The sequence below is a fragment of the Strix uralensis genome, chromosome 8 (genome assembly GCF_047716275.1).
Source record: "Strix uralensis isolate ZFMK-TIS-50842 chromosome 8, bStrUra1, whole genome shotgun sequence".
Lineage (NCBI taxonomy): Eukaryota > Metazoa > Chordata > Aves > Strigiformes > Strigidae > Strix > Strix uralensis.
In genome coordinates, this window is record NC_133979.1 from 33,700,719 (window position 1) to 33,714,880 (window position 14,162).

Consider the following 14,162-nt stretch of genomic DNA (forward strand, 5'->3'; position numbering starts at 1 on the left):
GTTGCAAACAGAATATTAGACAAAATAAGGTGTTGAACTCTTCCAGTGTGGTATTTCTTGTGTTATTAATCAATCTTACCTATTCATCTGTGTTTTTCTAGATGGCACAATTTGGTGTGGTGTGTGCCTACCTTAATTTTGGCTTGTGGAAAGAGATTTTAATTACAAAACACGTTTTCTGATGCATAAAATTTTCAGAGAAAATGAAGTTTATCAAGTTCTTTTTAAGCCCTGCCTAAGAGGAAGCCAAAAAGGCGTTGTATGACATGTTCTAATAATGTACTGCAAAGCTAAAGTGCATACACTTAAATGGCACAAAGGAAACTTAAACCTGTTGGAAAGTCTGGAAAGGCAGTTAGAAAGTAGTACAGTTTGGAACGTTACTCAAGAGCCAGATTTTTCATCTGGTGCATTTGGTGCACTTGTTTGTAGAGAGGATTTTAGATGCACAAGTGGAAAATGAAAATTCAGCTTGTAAAAATTATCAGTGGCAAGTGATTTCCTTCTGTCGTGAAGTCTCCCTGCAGTTTGTAAAGATGAAGATGGCTGCCTAATCTGAGGTCTCCAAGACTGAAAATTCTGCTCAGAGAATACAATATTATTTTGCTGTCATGTTTCTACTGAGGATTTCCTGGGCAGAAGTCTAAGCACGTGTGCTGTGTGACACACAATACACGGATGGTCCGGCTCTGAAAACTAAATTATGTATTTGTAAGCACTGACTGTGCTGGGTGAGACAATTATACTGGACGATGAGTCAGATTTTGCTGAAAGTGTTGTATTTTCTGCTCAGTGGAAGTGTCCAAAACTTTCTGGATGGATATGAGTGTGGTAAGAGTTACTGTGCTTTAGCTCAGTTTGCTGTATGTTATGAAGTCAGCAATTAATATGAGAAGTCTTCAGAACGTGCTTGTGTGAAGTTTCTGACGTCTGGGAAAACTCTGATAGAGCAGTTCTAAAACGGGCAATTACGCAGCTCAAGTAATTTTTAAATGAGCCAGTGGACTTTACACCACATGAGCAAGCTCATTACCATTTTCTGTGTTTTTATCTGAAAGAATGTCTCTTGCAGGATCTCCACTGGTGGCTGACCTTTCAGGAAGGGTGCGGATGTTATCTGGAGGCAGACAGCTACAAATTTCAATTGCTGAGAAGTCTGATGCTGCATCTTACACTTGTATTGCTTCAAATGTAGCTGGAAGTGCAAAGAAAGAATACAGTTTGCAAGTATACAGTAAGTTACCCTGAAAAATTCTGTTCATAGTTTACCAGTTCTGCAATAGAGTTACGTTATGAAAGTGTTATCAGTACAGTGATGTTGAGCTGCCAGATTTTCGGAGAGTGATGTCTAGATATAGGACAATTTAAGGGTACTCTCAGGAGAATGTTAAGTAGTTAAAATTTTGGCAACTTGGAGCTTGACCAAGACATTGCATATACCTGTTGAAAGTGCATTTGACCACAGATGATTACAGGGATGTAACCTCTTTAGGTAGTGTAATGTTTCTTTTCACCAAACTGTAGTAGGGATGACAACTAATTGAACTTAGATTTCCCTTAGATTTTACTGCTGCTGCTTTATTTCAGTCAGGAATAAAAGGAGGTATTTTAAAACAATCCCATGAAAGAGAAGATCTTCAAAAATCTGTAGGGATTGACAGCATTTGGGGCAGTCTAATTTAATTCTTTCTCCAGTTTGCCTTTTTAAAACTGCCTGTAAGGTCATGTTTGGTGGGGTTTGGTTTTGTTTTTTTTTTTTTTTTAAAAGTACTTTATGGGATGGAGGGGGTGGGGGAGTCTTTTCTCGGTCCTGTGTAAAATGCTATGAATTGCAGAGTGCCCCTAACTTATTTGCCAGCAGTAACCTGCAATAACTGGTCTTTATTAAAATGTTGATCTGGTAAACTTGATTGTTGCTCTGTTCAGAAACAGGTGGAGATCCTGAAATGTAGCTTCCAGTTGACTTTTCTATACTGTGTTTCTTTTTCTTTCATAGTTCGACCAACCATATTAAATAGTGGTAGTCACCCATCAGAAGTTGTCATCACCCAAGGAAATGAAATTTCCTTGGAGTGCAAGGTACAGGGCGTTCCAGAACCAGCAATAACGTGGCTGAAGGATGGCCGTCCGCTGGCCAGTGGCAGGGACGTAGCAATCCTGCAGGACGGTCGCTTTCTTCAGCTGAAGAACGCCCAGGTGTCAGACACTGGCCGCTATGTCTGTGTTGCTGCCAATGCAGCAGGACTGTCTGACAGAAAATATGATTTGAATGTTCATGGTGAGTATGTGCCAAATGGGGCAGGCATAACTGAAGCGCTTTAGACCTTTAAATTCACCCAAGGACATCCAAGAAGTAGTTGTGTAGCTAAATGCACCACTCTATCTATTACAGGCTTTACATGGGATGCAGTTTCAGTTGTGGATCAGTGATGCAGTTTCAACTGCAGTGTTACAAAAATCCAAATTCGATTTTATAACTCCTGAATATTTTAGAATCTTACCTCTGTCCTGTTAATATCCATCCACCCTCAGTTGCTCCATCTCCCAAGAGGAGAAAAGCAAGATAGGGTAGAATTTTATACAGTATTGGGGTGAGGGTCATGGTGGGAAATATTCTGTTGTGGGAGACAGAAATCAAGGTTTAATCAAGAACACCCTGCTAGTGGCTGCTAGCAAAGGACCATTACCTGAGGATAGCCAGTATCTCAAGTAGCTAATTATCAGGTTCTCTCATTTTGCTCAATCAAAAGAATCTAAAGATGGTACCTCCAACTATAATTCATCTCCATAATTTGACTTAATGGCATTGATCAGAACATCACGTTATTTTACAGCCACTGTAATGCTTTTGCATAGGACTTTTTACTCTTCATCAAACACTGAACATTCATATTTTACTGTGAAGGTAAACACAGGAGTTCTTATTGAAAACGAGAGGCTGAAATTATTTACCGGTTTGATATTTTACTTGGAATATTCGCTGTATTGTATAATCAAACTTCTGGGTAGTATAGAGAAAATTCAAACCTCCTCAAGCTACTCAGAGTGCTGGAGGATGTTGGTCAATTCTTGACCCCAGGCTTTATGTTCTGACGTCTGAACTGTAGAACTGCAGAACTGCTTCCAAAGTGGAAATACTCTTATTCCTACCAAAGAAAAGCTAAAAATAAATGTGTGATAGGTTTTTAATAGGGGGTTATTCTTTCCATTAGAAAAAGCATGTGATTCTGTCAGTGTTAGAATTTTCCCTAGTGTTTCATTAAATACTAGAAATTATAATTGGCGTAGAATGGACAGAACTACTGTAAGCTCTTACTTGCTATGGATCTTAAGCCATAAAATAAAGGTAATAGAACTGAAATAATTTAATTCTAATATTTCCATGCCATTACACAGTAAGAAACTGTCATTAATATAGTATTAAATGTCTCCATTTCATAGCTGTTCACTTGCCAAGTTTATCTTAGCTTCAGTGAATTATTAATTGGATGACAGAATGTTTTGAGAGCAGAATTAATTTTTATTTGCTCCGAAGTATGGCTTTTGTCTACTCTTTTCTGTAGTGCCCCCAAGTATTGCTGGTTACCTGCAGATGCCTGAAAACATCAGCATTGTGGAGAAGAATCCCATCTCTCTGGTTTGTGAAGCTTCAGGAATTCCCTTGCCATCGATAACGTGGCTCAAGAATGGGTGGCCTGTCACTTTGAACAACTCGGTGCGAATCCTCTCAGGTACAAAAGCTGTAATTGTTAAAAAAAAAGGGGGGGGGGGAAGGGGGTGAAGGGCCCTCTGCATCTACAGTGTAGGTATCTCCCGTGAAAGAAGGTTTGGTTTAATAATCTGTAGAGACAGAGAAAAGAAACTGTTATTCAATACCAAGTTTTTTAGTAAATGCGGTCAGATTGGCTGGAGTGCCTGGTGAATAGCTGATGTAAACTTTTAAAGTTATTACCAAACTTTATGTGTATGGGTCAGAGGTGTGGTAATGTAAACTTTTAAAGTTGTTACCAAACTTTATGTGCGTGGGCCAAAGGCATGGTAATTGTTTGGTCTGTTACATGGAATAAGCCATAATTCTGGCTGTTAGTGTATCTTAGTCCAATGCTTATTTCCAGAAATATGTCGGGTGGTACCATCTTGCTTTGTCAGTGCCAATGCGTATACTCCATTAGCGCTCGCATATGATTAGTTTTCTCTACCTCTTCCTCTTGGCAGTTATTTTACCTTTTAAAGAGGAAAAATATTTGAGACAATACAAATGACGATAAGCAAAACACATCTTTCATTTCTGTGGGTCTGAATATAAAAACAAAGGGAAGCCTGTTAATGAGCCTCAAATTAATGCATGTAAATACTTCCTGGCCTTAGAGCTAACTGAATCTGATCTTCAGAATGTCATCTAAGAAAAGGTGATCTGCGTTAGCAAGAAGACTAATCCAAGGGATCTGGAGAAACTCATGATAGGCAAGCAGAGAAACAGATCCAATTCATCAGGGACCTCGATTTTTAAGCTGGAATAACCCACAAAGAGCTAGTTTAGATGCCTTTTATGACAGTAGTAGTTGACAGAGGTGTCCCAAATAGGAAGGGCTCAGTGCCTGTTCCTGTAAACCATCTTCCTGCAATACCACAGGGAAGTGAGAGTACTTGCCTGGCAGCTGCATGATGTTAAAACTTTGTGTTTACAATAGGAAACTAAGTTAGCAGCCCTTGAGACTACAAACAGCAAATGCATACAAAGCAGGCAATACGTTTTGCATTGACTTGGTGTGTCTGGGAATCAGCTTTGTGGAGTGTGCAGAAGTAATTAGTTATCTGCTTGCAACTGAGATGTATAGATGACAACAGAGATATTTCTTTGATCGTGGGTTTGCCACTCACAGCTAGAAATCTCATGAAAATAAGTTTTAATGAAGCTTCTCTTACTCTGATGTAGCCACCATGCAAAGCCAAGCCATCCTACAGCATGACCACAAGAAAACTATCAGACAGGTAGAGGAACTGGAAGGTGTTTAGAGCTCAGCTAACACTGGATTTGAAGCTGAAATTTTTCATCAGTGTAGCTTTTAACATTGAAGATAGTCCTGTGTTTTGCTTTCCCATTTGTACGTGTGGCACATGGAAAAAGGAGTGGGTGTCTGGTTGTTATCTGGTGTAAATATGACTGTCTGAGTTGGTGTGCATTCCTTCTTGTGAAAAGTTGCCATCAACAAAAATAATGTCTTCTGGGCTTGATTGTTTCTGTTCTGTCTGTTGATTTCTACACCCACACTAATATCACCACCCATATTGCAGAGTCAGGAAGGGTGAGAGACAAAAAGATGTTTATTGTCTCTGAACGTTAGCTGCAGTGGGAGTGGGGAAACAGGCCAGAACTCAGTGCTTTGTTTTCCAGCAAACTTTGTGCTTTTGAGCAGTTCTTCAGAAAACTACACATTGTGGTAGTGAACTGTAACCAACATGGCATTTGGAACTTTATTTGTGCTTCTACAGCTGTAAAAAAAACAACAATAACAACAATATTCCCCTCTGACTAATTTAAGAGGTAAAATACTTTGCCAAAGCAAGATTTTGGTTCTGTTGATTGAAAACATACTTGGCGTTGCAGATGATTTAAATGTGTGGACACACTGCTGGCAACTTTGAATCTGTTCATTCAGATACTATGCTGATGTTTCCTTTTGATGATGCTTCCTACACATCCTTTAGGAAAAAAAAAAAAAAAGAAAATTCCACCATACCACATCTGCTTTCCTTGCAGACCATGCACTAAGCCACATACTAGCTTTAGGAAGGAGAAAACTTTAAGTTTTAGCTAAATGTAGAAAATAATATCCTGCCTCAGCACTGGAACCCTGGGTGTGCTATGGTATGTGATGCCAGAGAAAGTGACAGTCTCCTGCAGGCAGATATCTGCTTCGTTTTGCTGCTTATGGCTTTGTTCAGGGTGTGGGTGGGAGAAGAGATCATGGTGACATGAGGTTGCAAGAACTGAGCCTTCCTCAGTCTCACAGTACTTTCTCCAGCAGGTAGAATTTCTTGGGCACATTCATTAACCAGGTCAGCAGTTTATTCCTTCAAAGTATTTGACCAGGAACATAAATTTCTGGCGTATATCCCGATAATGAGACCCTGTGGATATCTGCAGGCAGGAGATGCATGGTTCGGATGTGATGGTAATGATTGCTAATGGGAGAGCTGCTAATGAGAAACTGGAAGAAGCTGAAGGATGGCTACCACATTTGTTTTCACACTTAAATGCTCACTGATGTTTGTCTTGCTGTTCCTCTGCCAAAAAGGAAGCAAAGAGAAGTTATTCTGCTATGGCAGAGTGGGGATATTCTTGGTCCTTTGGTCAAACGTACTTGCTAATCTTCTTTCTTCTAAACTAGCATGTCTGTGCAAATGTGTTCTGAGAACTGCTCTGCTATAGTGTGAAGAGAAATCTGTTGTTTTAAAACATTCCATGTAAGCCAGTACTGTTGTCGCCTGTTAATTATTGATGGCACAATTAATACAAATGCTGGAAGAAAGGAGTGGAGTTTTATTGCTTATCTGTACATGTGAAAATACCTTTAAGGACTGTTTGTATGTGTTTATAAAAATAAACATAATTTTTTATGTGTACACACACTCCCACACTCCCCCCCCCCCCCCCCCCCCCAGGCAGCTCTGATGAGGCCAGTCAGAGAGGGACCTGGGGGTGTTGATTGACAGCTGGCTGAACAGGAGCCAGCAGTGTGCCCAGGTGGCCAAGAAGGCCAATGGCATCCTGGCTTGTATCAGCAATAGCGTGGCCAGCAGGGACAGGGAAGGGATCTTACCCCTGTACTCAGCACTGGTGAGGCCGCCCCTCGATGAGTGGGTTCAATTTTGAGTCACTCACTCCAAAAAGGCCATTGAATGACTCGAGCGTGTCCAGAGAAGGGCAACGGAGCTGGTGCAGGGTCTGGAGCACAGGTCTGATGGGGAGCGGCTGAGGGAACTGGGGGGGTTTAGTCTGGAGAAGAGGAGGCTGAGGGGAGACCTCATGGCCCTCTACAACTGCCTGAAAGGAGGGTGCAGAGAGGGGGGATGAGTCTCTTGACCCAAGGACCAAGCGCCAGGACAAGAGGGAATGGCCTCAAGCTGCGCCAGGGCAGGGTCAGACTGGCTCTTAGGAAGGATTTCTTTGCAGAAGGGGTTGTTGGGCGTTGGAATGGGCTGCCCAGGGCAGGGGGGGAGTCCCCATCCCTGGAGGGGTTGAAGAGTCGGGTTGACCCAGCGCTGAGGGATCTGGTGGAGTTGGGAACGGTCAGGGTGAGGTTCATGGTTGGACTGGAGGAGCTTCAAGGGCTTTTCCAACCGAGATGATTCAGTGATTATTATCCCTGTATATTCCTCGAGATTCTCAGTACAGCACAGTCCTCACGTGAATGAAAATCCCACATATTGCAAACACAGTGTTCCTGCCACATCCAGAGTGCCTGCGCTGACCAATGAATTATGTAGTTTGAGTGACCTGTGTGGAGCAGGTTGAGTTTTCTCTGCACAAACTCTGCAGATGTGTCTCGAAGTTTTCAGTGATTGTTCTGGTTGCTCTCTGGCTTCCTCCAGAAATTCTCAGAAAGTGTCAGAATGCCTCAAAGTTAATTTAAATGTAATTTCTGGAGGGGAAAAAACATGGGATATGTCCAGGTAGTTTGGAAGTTACTGACTAGAAAGAATAGTATGATCAATATCAAGCACAGATCTAAAAGTACTGAGGAGCTGAGGGCCTGAGCAGACATACAGAAATGATGGGAGTAGGAGTAAGGTCAGTCACTTTCTCTTACTGTTTGTTCAACAAAACACAGCACATTAAGTGATAGACCACATTAAAAAATTGACAGCCGTAAATTTAACGAAAACAGAAAAAAAACTAAGAGCGCAGACAACTTGGGAGCATGTTGGTTGGAGCAGGACTTCGATGATTGGTGTGTTTTTTGGCATTCTTCTCAGGGGGCAGAACGCTCCGTTTGACACACACAAGTGTAGCAGATGAAGGTCAATATACTTGTGTAGTGACCAATGCTGCAGGAGAAGTGAGGAAGGATTTTGACCTTTCTGTTCTAGGTAAGTATGTGATAATTTTTGTTGTAAGGGGGGGTCTACTCTATACTTTGCTGGTATTTTAAAAATTATTATGTCAAAACATATGTCCTTAGGGGGGAAAAAGTGAATTTGATATCATGGTCAGAAAATGAGGTTTTAAAGAGGTCACTTCTACATGTGAATTTGCTGTTTGTTTAGTTTTTAAAATTAAGGTGGTTCAGGCATAATTTGGAATAACTGGCCGCTACTTCTGTTTTGTGGTTTGTTTGTTTCTCTTCTGAAAAGAAACTCTGTCAGTGTAACTGGCTTCAGCTGGGTTGTTATTTCAGTCAGATAGAAGTCTGGGAGATGCCCACAGCTGGACTCCCATCCTCTCTTCTGTTCCTTCTTGCTCATAGCCTCACCCTCCCTTGGGCATGATGAACAAGGTGAAGCAGTTTAGAGGTGATCTGGGAAGGTGGGGTTTTTGTGTTTTCCTGGTCGGGTTGATTTTCAGCTACATCAGTTCCCTGCTGGTTCACCACACAGCCTGTAAATGGCAGTATTGGTGAAAGGAAGATGATGAGAGTGAGTGGTCAGGGGAACAGGGCTGTTTCTTCTGGCACCGGCCTCAATTTAAGCTGGATTAAGTCACAAGAAAACTACAGCCCCAGGAAACCATATGAAATTCATGTGAATCTAGTGCATCTAACGCTCAAATACAGAAAGCTGCAACCCCATATGATAGTACTCGTGAATTAAAACCAGCATTACCAGCGCTGGGTATAATATGTATAACTGAGTGGCATGATGGTAGTAATCTGTTGCAACAAAGATGTGAAGGCAAAGCCAAAACCGTCAGGGAAATTAAACACGAGCTGGAATTGTTTTTGCAAAATCGACATCTCTGATCCAGTGGAAACCTTCAGTCAGTGGAGCCTTTGGTATTGTAAAGGTTATAAACCAAGCGTGGTAGTGGGTGATCCTGTATTTAGGCAAGGACTGGTACAGCTGGCTCTTTAGAGGGCTTTTTGGAACCGTTAATGTGCAATTTTGTCACGTTAATTATTTTTAAAAAACGGTATTTTTTCCCAGAAAATGCTTTACTTTTTGGTTTAGTAATTGTTATTTTTATTAATAACTACCAGAGCTGATGCAGGTTGTTTTACAGCATTACTGTATATTATTTTCCTGTAAATTTCTTTTCTCTAAGGTGCTGAGCACTATCAGCTTCCCTTGCCTTCAGCTGACTTATGCATATTCAGCCTGTAAATGATAACTCGCATTCATGTCAGTTCATGTTTATTTGATGAGCTCATGGAAGTGTAAGTCTGGTAGAATGGAAGAGATGGATAAACACTGAAAAGCATTCATTGTTTTACTGTTTTCTTTGGAGGGTTTTAGTAGCAGGGTGTTCTTGAGGGTTCTGGGAATCTCTATTGCATAGGCTTTGTTTGCCTTGAAGAAAAATGCTCAGTGAAGCTGATTTCAAGTGGGTTAAGTGGAAAATTCCATTGTACAGTCTTCTACTCCCTCCACCCAGTAATTTCTTTGTCTTTCTAGAGGAAAGTTACTGGAATGTGGCCTGATAGCGACACAGAATATTCACCAGCTTACTGTAAATAGAAACCGTACCGAGACATACCAGTGTTCCTCTAAATTGTTGTAGGAGGCGCAACAGGCGAGCCAGTTTGCGTGGAGAGCTTGGTGTAACAAGCATAACATTTAAATAAATATTGGTGTGGCTTTGTCATATTTCTGAAATTCATATTTTTTGACATCTTACTCTATTATTTTGGGGGCAAAGCGATGAGTTGCTGTTTGTTTATGAATTGTAACTTTTGGCCTGACTTAGAAGTCCTGAACATTATGATTTTAGGTTATATTTTAGGTTCTATTTTCCCCCATCTAATTCCTCCACTAGTTCATGCATCTTTCTCTTGCTGCATTTGGACACTAGAACCCATACAAAAGTCTGGTTTGCATTGCTTGTACAATCACAGAAGGGAATTTGATCATAACTGCATCACAAGTTGGTGAGAGTGCCAGTACTGGCCACATCCTTCTGCATACTGAATTCTCCTAACCCGCATCTCACCATGTGTCCTGTTCAGAGGCCAACTTTTAGGCATGCTGAAGTAGTGTCTTTGCCATTCCAGTCAAGTGAGATGCAAACCTCTTTCAGTCATTTTTTTTCTTCTTCACTCTAGTTTGTACCCTTCATTAGTATCAAATATCTGGTATAACATTTTTTTGGTTGACAGTGAATTCTGGATATTACCACGATTCTTATTTTTAGAAAACTTTTGCTTCCAACTTAGTGGTAGATCACAAATAAGATGCTGAATATATGTTAATTCCTCTTTCTTTAGGTCTTCTATCTAGGCCAAAAGTTTTCATTTTGTAGGATTATTAAAGTGTAGTATCTGGCTCCCTAGTCCAGCATTTTTGTTACAAAACTTTCCAAAATCTCTTGGAGACTGGGCTGGCTTTCTTCTAACTGCAGGCCTCCTTTTCAACCTATTATACTCCATGTCTACTTTGATTTGTAGTGCCATTTTCTTTTGGCATGAATCTACAAATGCTCTACTTTGAAAGGAACAGTTGATCAGAGCTCTTAACCACCACAGCTACTCACCAGCACATTTGTCCTCTCTCATCCAAAAGCAGAGGAGTCTGTGTAGTCCAGTTGACCAAGATTATTTGGAAACATGTCACCAAGTGGTCAGTCATACAGTCTGTAGAAGAGTTTCCTTGTAGTGAGTTAGCTGTTTGGGAGGTGGATAGGCATTTTAAGGGTATAGTTTTGTCTTCTATTTCCCTAGAGAAACATAGTTTGTACCTCAGCAAGATGCCTTTAGACCTATGTAGTTTGTTCATCTGCCTGTATGGAATTAGCTGTATTTGCATAAAACACATGTATGCCTTTACACAGCATCCACTTGATGGTAATCTATTGTATTGCTTTAAGCATGCTGGTAAGGAAAAAAAACCCCACGTGGTATGTGAATAGACAAGCTGACTCTTTTTCTATAAATCAGTTATTTCCCTAGAGTTCTAGATAGATGCTTTCAATTACTGTTGGAAAACAAACAACTCTTAAACTTAAGCACATGGTTTTGAACAACTTGCTGCTTAATATGGGTGACTTAGAAAACATGCTGGTGCATAAAATCAAACCTGGCCCCACTAACAAGTGCTCATCACCGTTGCCCTACTGACCATACACAGAAATACTGCCCTACAGACCATGCTGCTCAGCTCTCTGAGGATCTCTGTAGCACTGAAGACAAAGTGAGGTGAGTCCTTTATGGGTCTGTGGTCCTCTCTTGCCCTTTGCATGGACTTGAATGGTTGAGGGGTGCAGAACAGAGTGCCCATCTGTTGTCCAGGCAGGTTAGCTCCACAGTGTCTCACATCTGGACCTGTTTCTGGTAGATCTGAGCTGTTCATTAATTGATGTGATTAAGGGAAGGATATGCTGAGATATAGCCTGAGTGTGTCTTTGTTGTATTTAAATTGCTTGCAAGTAACACTTGCTGATGTTGTTGTCTTGTCTGTTTGCAGTGCCTCCAGGGATTGTGGGTGAAAATAAATTGGAAGATGTGAAAGTGAAAGAGAAGCACACAGTTACCCTAACATGTGAAGTGATAGGTAAAAGTATACAATATTATCTGTCTTTGGTGATCAAACCTGTGGTATTGATCATCATTGGTTCTGAAGAGCATGTTTTTAATGGAATTTTCTATTCAGTGGAATTTTTAAATGACAGATTTAATGATGGTGCTTACTGTAGGACTAAGCACTCTTTCTTATAAAGGTTGTATAAAATGTAATCAAGAGGATAGTTGCTGTGATATTTCTTCCCTAAAGGCCTGTGGAATTTAAGAGGAGGTGTGTATTAATTCAGGAGGTTCTTTAGAATACATACTCCAAAACATCTCCCTAAAGGATATATTTTAAAAGGGCATCTGAAATTATATTTTCCCATTTTTCAGAAATCTTGGCATATCCTAGAGGCTATGCAACAACTAATATCTGCAATTTTCTTTACTCCATTCAGGGAACCCTGTACCACAGATCACCTGGATAAAGGATGGGCAATCACTAACTGAGGATGAAGATCACAAGTTTCTGTCCAGTGGGCGTTTCCTGCAAATCACCAATGCTCAAGTCACTGACACAGGGAGATACACATGTATTGCATCCAATACAGCTGGAGATAAGAGCAAAAGTTACAGTCTTAATGTACTTGGTAAGACAGCTGGGCTGGCTCTTGCAGAGAAGATAGTCATCTCGGGGCGGGGGGAACATAATCACATTGGAATTTTGTAGCACTTATAATTATTGCAATGCTTAAGTTACCTGTCTACAATTAAAATTTCATAGCCTAGTAATTGATAAATAATAGTAGTTCAGTAGCAACAGCAGTTCTGTGCTTTAGACAATATAGAGCAAGAAAATGGGGAGCTCTAGCAGCATTCTGTATGGAATGAGCAGGACAGTACACTGGCTTACTGTGATTAAAGGAAGGAGTATCTGAAGAGCACTTCAGATCGTGATCTCTTCATCAAAGCTGAAACCATCTGCGGTTTGCTTTTTTCATGACGGTTATTGCATAACCAAATGCAAACAATGGCAAGTTTGTTTTCCACATCCATTTCATAGGCTCATGTCTCCTACCAGTCTGCTGCTCCCAGGAGCATCAAGCAGGGGGTCTCCAGCTGCTGCACAAGAAGCGGTGGCTGGCTTCCTGCTGACCCGTGTTTGGCAAAGGCTAAGGGTGGATGGATTCCACCAACGCGGGCTGACCATTGTCTTTAGGACAAGACATAAAACCAGATGAATGTTGTCCGGTTCTGGGCTTCAGTGCACCTCATAGGAATGCCTCCCAGCTAGTTAAGGCTGCGACCGGATTCCTAGACTGACCAGGGAACAGAAAACTGGCTTTTCACAGAGGTCTTTGCTCTGGTTAAAGACTTTGTTGTTCCTAGTGTCTCCAACCATTGTGGGTGCAGACAGCCACGGAAATGCAGAAGATGTCACTGTTATCCTCAACAGCCCAACATCACTGGTTTGTGAGGCTTACTCGTATCCTCCAGCTACAATCACCTGGCTGAAAGATGGTAATCCTCTAGAATCAAACAGAAATATCCGCATTTTGCCAGGTAAAATTTTTGTTATTATTGACAAATAACATTTCATTCTTTCATTGCTTAGTTTCCTCTTTACAGATTTTTTTTTTTTGAAAAACCAAAGGATATATTTCTCTTAAGGGCAATGTTTGTACTTTCGTAGCACTTCATTCCAATATTTAAGTGCTTCACAATTAACTCTTTACTTGTATTTTATTGTATTCAGGTATTTATTCTTTTGTTCCGTAAAGCTAAATGATGGCAAACAATTTTATTGGAGTTAATAATGAATGGAAATAACTTGAAATTCAGTGTGGAAATTAGACGGAGAGTGATATAAACAACAACATTAGTAAGAGGAATGAGGTGGCATTTTTCTAGGTCATTAGTAGTTTGCCATGTTTAATTTCTGGAGTAACTCTTACCTAGCACATCTGTGGAGGTGGGAAACAAGAACAAGCTTCACTGGTAACACTGAAGTAATGTAAATGAGCAAGTACGTTAACATTGTTAACTGCAAGTGTTCAGAGGAGGAATGAGTCGATACCGATAGCAAGGAATTGAATTACTACATGGGGGGACAATTTCTAGCAATGCAGTCTGGAGAGAGCTGCAGCCTGATTAAATAGTGATTAATCTCATCAACAGTGAGTCTGTTCAGGGACATTGAGGTACCCATCTGCCATCCTGACAAGGAATCATGAGAGATATGCTGCCTTCCAGGAGTTAAGGTCCAAAGTGTTGCCGAGAGGGTGCCACAGCTCGTCAAGAGCACAGACTGCTATCTGTTGCTACTCTTCCATGTCAGCACAAGTGACACTGCAAGCAGGAACCTGGGCAGAATCAAGGAAGACTACAAAGCCCTGGGGGTGCAAGCAAAAAGCATTGGTGCCCAAGTTATCTTTTCTTCCATTTTACCAGTTAGAGGAAAGGTGAGGTCAGAAATAGATGTGAATGAAAATCAATTTCTGGCTT

The 14,162-nt window shown here is 40.9% G+C and overlaps 1 protein-coding gene across 1 annotated transcript in view; it reads left to right on the forward strand.

Moving 5' to 3' along the window:
- Positions 1-14,162, forward strand: part of HMCN1 (hemicentin 1) — a 206,740-nt gene that overhangs the window by 128,148 nt on the left and 64,430 nt on the right. Inside the window, exons 44-50 of the mRNA XM_074877133.1 lie at positions 1,073-1,234; positions 1,997-2,278; positions 3,564-3,731; positions 7,981-8,094; positions 11,620-11,706; positions 12,116-12,307; positions 13,047-13,220. Of these exons, the coding sequence (XP_074733234.1) occupies positions 1,073-1,234; positions 1,997-2,278; positions 3,564-3,731; positions 7,981-8,094; positions 11,620-11,706; positions 12,116-12,307; positions 13,047-13,220 (1,179 nt within the window). The remainder of the gene's footprint in view (positions 1-1,072; positions 1,235-1,996; positions 2,279-3,563; positions 3,732-7,980; positions 8,095-11,619; positions 11,707-12,115; positions 12,308-13,046; positions 13,221-14,162) is intronic.